Source organism: Papaver somniferum, chromosome 7 (assembly GCF_003573695.1).
Source record: "Papaver somniferum cultivar HN1 chromosome 7, ASM357369v1, whole genome shotgun sequence".
In the NCBI taxonomy this organism is placed as follows: domain Eukaryota; kingdom Viridiplantae; phylum Streptophyta; class Magnoliopsida; order Ranunculales; family Papaveraceae; genus Papaver; species Papaver somniferum.
Window position 1 is genome coordinate 94,035,100 of NC_039364.1, and position 7,126 is coordinate 94,042,225.

At 36.9% G+C, this 7,126-nt stretch overlaps 1 protein-coding gene across 1 annotated transcript; it reads left to right on the plus strand.

The window, feature by feature from the left end:
- The first annotated feature begins 2,100 nt into the window (after positions 1-2,100).
- Positions 2,101-6,340, plus strand: LOC113294929. Its single transcript, XM_026543298.1, has 7 exons — positions 2,101-2,129; positions 2,232-3,924; positions 4,415-4,670; positions 4,779-4,953; positions 5,076-5,360; positions 5,437-5,542; positions 5,771-6,340. The coding sequence occupies exons 1-7, from the start codon at positions 2,101-2,103 to the stop codon at positions 6,338-6,340; spliced, it is 3,114 nt and encodes a 1,037-aa protein (XP_026399083.1).
- Positions 6,341-7,126: the final 786 nt, after the last annotated feature.

Sequence of the window (7,126 nt, forward strand, 5' to 3'; positions counted from 1 at the left end):
CTTAAACCTGACCGGTTTTGGCAACTTCGAGACATAACATGGATCCGAGATCGAAACCTGGCGGTGAGTGGACTACTCTAAGTCAGAGACTTCATAAGAACGATGAATCTGTCGATTCATAGGTAAGATTCTTTCATAATATTCCTCTAACCCTTAAACCTGACAGGTTTTGGCAACTTCGAGACATAACATGGCTCCGAGATCGAAACCTGGCGGTGAGTGAACTACTCTAACTCGGAGACTTCATAAGAACGATGAATCTGTCGATTCATATGTAAGATGCTTTCATAATATTCCTCTAACCCTTAAACCTGACCGGTTTTGGCAACTTCGAGACATAACATGGATCTGAGATCGAAACCTGGCGGTGAGTGGACTACTCTAAGTCGGGGACTTCGTAAGAACGATGAATCCGACCATATACTGGGAATATTCCTTTGGAATATTCTATGTATATCATCACATCATAACCACCCATTCATTTAATTTTTAATTCTATTTTATCTACAGCCGTTAAGTTTTTTGTTTTTTTTTTTGTTTAACATCATTCTCATATCTATTCCTTCCTTATCCTTTTCTTTTTTTCCCTCAACTGCATCTCCCCAGTGTGTTCGACGGAGAAACTTCACCTCAAACCACCATTACTCAAACCACCATCACTCAAACCACTTCGGTACAACAATACCTCCATCACTCAAACCACTGACAACTTCATCGTCTACGACTCCAACAGCTCCGTTCATTACCATCGTTTTTAACTTCATCGATCTCAGGAGATTACTTCACCAACTTCATCATCACCACACAATGTTGAAGATCGATCTGTAACCCATATCTCAACTAACCACCTCACCAATTTCCCGAAGTTGAAGATCGATCTGTAACCAAAGCTCAATTTAGGGTATATTATTTTTTTGATTTTTGAATTAGGTTTTTTTCAGTGACTTTTTTGCATTAAATTTGAGTAGTTTGCATTAAATTTTGGTAGTTTGCATTAAATTATGTTCTTTTTGTGATAATCAACACAAAACAATATGGGTTTGGTTTAAAATTTGATTAAAATCAATAATATGGGTAGTTTGCTCCTTTCTTATTTGCATGACAGTAATGAAGAAAAGAGGGTTTCATGATTCTAGAGAGTTTTCAATTGCTCCATTTGTGTGTTCTGAGTTCAATTTTGTTCTGATCCAATGTAGATGTGATGTGATTGCTTGTCATCATGAATTTGATGACAGTAAACATAACAAGTCTTTTAGGATATTTGGCCCTTGAGATATAAGACTTCATCAAAACTGAAAACTGTAGGTTCGCAGTTCTGTGACCTATTCTGCGGCATTTTTGCGCAGACTCTTGCTGTTTACTTTGGTTTTTAATTTTAATTTTCCCCACGTCGAAGCATATAACGTTTCAAATTGTGCATGATATGAGGAAATGTTCTCCTGATTTGTCTGATTGATGTTGTATAAATTTCATGCGACTGTGTTTAGTGACTTTTCCCTCATACCGCTTACCGAATAAGAATTGCCTGCTCCAATGTGTTGAATGTCTAGAATTAGTACTCACATATGTAGTTCATTGAAGGGAAGTTGAACTGGATTAACTAGTATTGACATATGTTGTCTAAACAGTGCGAATAGTTTGTTTGAAAGACTTGATTTCAATTTGATTGGCCAGTTTGTCTAAAGCTTTTCCTGTGTAGGCTGTAGAGGCACTCTTAATGGAAAATGGTTATACATGTGGCCTGATGTACTCAATTTAGAAGAGGCTGGTTATACTAGTTCGAAATGTATCTATATACATAAAAAACTAAACAAGGTGGTTGTTATATGCTAGCTAAATATTCATATCAGCACCTCACTCTGGAATATGTATTCTCAATCCCCTTTTTGTATATGTAAATATCTTATAATTTGTTAATCCATTGTGGTTACTTATGCTGGTTATCATATTTTGATTGCGCCAGGTGCCATTAATCTTTAATAAATTCAACATTCCAACCAAAGAAGTGGCTCCAGTGTTGGTTGATAAGGGAAATTGAAAGGGTTTTTTTAACTGGATTGAAGAACTGAACAGATTTGCAGATTCAAGTCATTCAAAATTATGAATAAAGATTGGGTTCATTGGCCAAGGTTAATATGTTTTTCACTGTAGAATATTACATTCTTTACATTGGTTTTACCTCTTTTATTGTGTTATTCTGTGATTAATTATTTCGTCGTTCTTTCATGTAGGGGTGATCTTCCATATCAAGAGGCCTTGAAGAATTTCATAGATACCGTTTGTCAGAGACTTGGAAATCCTTCTGAATTCAGTTGTCCTTGTGTTGATTGTAAGAATCTCACTTTCCCACTTCCTCCGAAAGAAGTGCATCTTCACTTGCTGAAACGAGGTTGGGATCCTACGTACACTGAGTGGGTTTTTCACGGGGAGACTATACACACTTCTACTGATGTACACCAAGAGGGAGCAACAAGGGGATCATATCATATAGATGCTGCTGTTGAAGCTGATGCACATATCGATCAGGGACATGAACCTGTGCAAGATGAGGGTTTGGAAAACCATGTGGAAGAGGCGGACACACCGTTATATCCTAATTTTAAAACACACACAAATTTATCCATCACTGTTGAATTGTATAGGCACAAGACAGTAAATGGTTTATCTAGGAAATCTTTTGACGAACTTCTCAAGACAATCGGTTCCTTGTTGCCGCCAGATCATTGTCTTCCTTGCTCAACATATGAAGTGAAAAAGTTGCTGAAATCTTATCAATTGACTTACCAGAAAATACATGCTTGTATTAATGATTGTTGTTTTTTTAGAAAATATTTGAAAGATGCAGACGAGTGTCCTAAATGTCATTATTCTAGGTGGAAGGCAGACACATCTAACATGGACGATGCTGAAATGATAGACAATCCGCAAAAGAAGATACCGGTGAAGGTGCTTAGGTACTTCCCCATTGTGCCGAGATTGAGAAGATTGTTTCAATCAGCAGCACTGGCTGAGCAGTTGATATGGCACGCGACGAACAAGAATAAGGATGGGAAGATGCGTCATCCAACAGATTCTTTGGCTTGGAAGCACATAGACAAAAAGTATCCCGAGTTTGCTTCAGATCCCCGTAATTTGCGTCTTGGGCTTGCTGCTTATGGATTTAATCCATTTGGTGATCTTTCCGCAGCCCACAGTTGTTGGCCAGTGATGCTCGTGGTTAATAATTTGCCCCCTCAGTTGTGTATGCAAGGTGACAACATAATTCTGAGCATGCTGATTCGAGGAAAAAAACAACCGGGTAATGACATTGATGTATACTTGCAGCCCTTGATTGATGATCTTTTTGAGTTGTGGGAGAAAGGGGTGCAGGTATATGATGCGTTTAGTAAAACAGATTTTAACTTGAAGGCGTTATTAATGTGGATAATAAACGATTTCCCTGCATATGGTAATTTATCTGGATTTACGTATAAAGGGAAGGAAGCCTGTCCTCTTTGCGGTGAAAATACACTTTCAAACTGGTTGGCATTTAGTCGTAAAAATGTCTACTTGAATCATAGGAGATTTCTTCGTCGTAATCATCCTCTTCGGCAGAAAAAAGACTGGTTTAATGGAGAGATTGAGAGGAAGGAAAATCCACCTGTTATGTCTGGTGCTGCGGCACTTGAATGTCAGAATAGTATTACAAATGATTTTGGGAAAGCGGAGAAGAACGAGGAGGAGATAAGGAAAAAGAAAGAGCAAAAGAAGAAGAATAAGGGCAATAGTAGTGCGGCAGCAAGTGCAAATGTGGGTAATTCTAAATGTGGGAAGCGGAAAAGGGATGTTGTTGCTGATGCGGCTATTTCTGGTGCAAATGATGATGAAACTGAACCTCGGGTGTTTAACAAACGGTCAATATTCTTCGACTTGCCTTACTGGAAGGTTAGTTCCATAACTTCAAACTTACTTGTTAATATTTGGCTATGGGTTCTTCTGCTTTGCACCATGTTAGCCTCTAAACTTCACATTATCAAAAAATGCAATCTAAATGGCACACTCGTTCTTTTGATATAGTGTTTGGGAAGTATAATGCATCTGAGTAATTTTCCCAATGTGATAAAGCATCGGCAGCATCAGTTTGATTGCACCATAATTGACACATAATAGTATATTTTCAGTATAATGAGCATTTTGTTTCTGTTTATTTCAGCATGACATTATAATAGAATTAATTACTTACCTAAGATTCGACAGCATGACATTATAACTTTTACATAGATTAAATGTCTGATCTTTTATTTCTTTATAGAATTAATTACTAATGTTAGGTTTTTCCATCTTCCTAGGATTTATTACTACGACACAATATTGATGTTATGCATACAGAAAAAATGTTTGCGAGAGTATTATTGGTAACATATTGAATATAAAGTCCAAAACAAAAGACGGTCTAAAGTCCCGCAATGATCTGAAGAGTATGGGAATAAGACCAGAATTACATCCAGTAGAGATAAATGGAAAAACGATCCTTCCACCAGCACCATACTGTTTAAATGACAAGGAAAAGGCTATATTGTATAATAGGATGAGAAATTTAAAGGTTCCATATGGTTTTAGTTCTGATCTTAGAAAGCATTTCTCAGAAGATGGTTGCTTAGGTGTTCTTAAGGCTCATGATTACCATGTTCGTATGCAATAAATATTACCCGTTGCTTTGCAAGGAATTTTACCTGTAGGGCCAAGGGAGGCAATTTTCAGGTTATGTTCTTATTTTCACGAAATATGCCAAAGGGCAGTTCATCTCCATAGATTAATAGAACTTGAAGTAGAAGTTGCTGAGACTTTGTGTATGTTGGAGAGGTACTTCCCTCCGTCACTTTTTGATGTCATGATGCACTTGACAATTCACCTAGCTCGAGAAGTGCGATTATGTGGACCTGTACAATATCGTTGGATGTATCCATTTGAAAGGTATGCCAATTTAATTTATATTACTTCTGTTTTTTGGTTTCGTGTAGAAAGTTATGCCCTTTGTATCTTAGAGATACTAATATTTAATTAACTAGTAACTGTTGCATACTCGACTTTCCTAGGTATATGAAGACATTCAAAGAATATGTAAAGAATTATGCACAACCTGAAGCTTGTATAGCCGAGTGTTATCTTGGAATGGAGTGTGTTAGGTATTTTGATATTCGTAAGGCCCAAGCAGCTGAAACAGGAGTAAAGCAAAGGCGTAACGAAAACACTCAAAATGGTTCCACACCGGCAGCACGTCCTCTTTCTAAAGGTGTCCAAGTGCGTATGGATAGTGAGAAGTTAAAGATAGCTCACAGATATGTGCTTTTTAACACACCCGAAATTGACCCATATATGATGTAAGTATGATGTTCATGTTTATTAAAAATGGTCTGTCAATTAATACTTCATTTTCTAATTTTAATTTTGTCTTAGAATGCATATGGACGAGTTAAAATCTCCTGCTGGGAGGGCAATTACTAGTGAAGACCAACTCAATTCCATACAGTCTGACACATTTGCAGATTGGTTTCAACAAAAGGTATGTCTCGTGCACTCTTAGTCAGATTATGCATCTTAGTATAGTTTAAACACTTGGACATTTTGCTGCTTCGGAAAACTACTACAAAAAACACAAATGCGTGTGATTTTGTTTCATTCTATCACATAGAACAATCCATGTTAGGCACACCATCATATAAATCTAACTTCTTATGCTTAGATAAAAAATTTAGTTATTTTGTTATGTCCTGAGATTATACATTTATAGGTTAAGATGCAAATTGAACAAGGCATGCCAATATCACACACGGTAGAATGGTTGTCATATGGGCCGTTAGAAAACTGCATATCATATAAAGGCTTTCTTATCAATGACACTAGGTTTATTACGAAGGATGTTAAGAGAGTCACACAAAACAGTGGAGTTTCAATTGAATCAACAACCTTAGTTGCAGGATTGTCAGAAACTAGTGGGTTCTACGGTGTTTTAGAAGAAATTCTATTGTTGGACTACAATCATATGTTTCAAATTCCAATATTCAAATGTGATTGGGCTCACACCAATTTTGGTGTGAAGGTAGAAGATGGCTTTACATTAGTCAATTTAAAGCAGCATAAGAACCAATACTGTAACGATCCATTCATTTTAGCAAAGCAAGCGCGACAAGTTTTCTATTCTCGAGAGTCAAATACATCTAACTGGTATGTGATGGTGAAACCACCGCCTAGGGGTTTCCATGAATTAGAGGAATACAATGAAAAGCATGACACAAATTTCCAACCAGTGGATACTTCAACTCTTGTTTCCAAATGGATGACGAGAGCGAGAGTTACTTAAGAGAAGATTGGGGATATACCATAGTGGTTCCGACAAAGAAGAAGAACAAAAAGAAGAAAACAAACAAGTTCACAAGTTAGATCAGTGTTTTATTGTTTTACGGGTATTGTATTCTTACTTTAGCAATATTTGGTGGTTATTTTCCTTCCAGTAAGCTACTTCAACTGCTATTCTCTCATTTCTTGCTACAGCTGAGTGTGTAGGTTCTGTATGAGTTGTAATTAATAGTTGCAAGATATTTCTTTGTGAAGTATGCTTCCATTGAGAATGAGTATGGGCATAGCTTCTATCACTCACCATTCTATGGATTTTGATATCCATGCTACTGTGGCACATGGGGGGTTTTTTTCGCTGATATCAGTTATTGCAGTGTTGCTATGTGACTGCGCGTATTGGCTTGTGTATTTATCACTTATCAAACTCTATGTTCTATTGTTGGTAATTCAGGGCTGCTTTGTTATCATCATTTGTGTGTGAATATCGTTTGAGATGGTAATGTTTTCAGAAACGGCAGATGCAGACCACTGTTCTCATATGTACAGGTTTGCAGTTGTAAGAATGCAGCTTGCATACTCCTGGTTGTATTTTCTTTACTAATCTAGTATTTTTTGCAAAAACAGTTAACAACTCCATTTGTGTGCTTATTATAAAATGCTAGCGCTGTTACTTTTATAACACCATTTTAACTCCTCCAATGTAAATGATATATCATTTCATTGCCGGTCTCAAGGCCGGATGAAGGAGGATAGAAAATGAGACATTTCAGTTGTTATGGTTGCTATATTT

Excerpts from the sequence above, each read along its gene's own strand:
- LOC113294929 (XM_026543298.1), top strand. The coding sequence starts at position 2,101 with ATGAATAAAGATTGGGTTCATTGGCCAAG. Across the intron at positions 3,925-4,414 it reads TCGACTTGCCTTACTGGAAG|TCCAAAACAAAAGACGGTCT; the intron begins GTTAGTTCCATA and ends TTGAATATAAAG. Across the intron at positions 5,361-5,436 it reads GAAATTGACCCATATATGAT|AATGCATATGGACGAGTTAA; the intron begins GTAAGTATGATG and ends ATTTTGTCTTAG.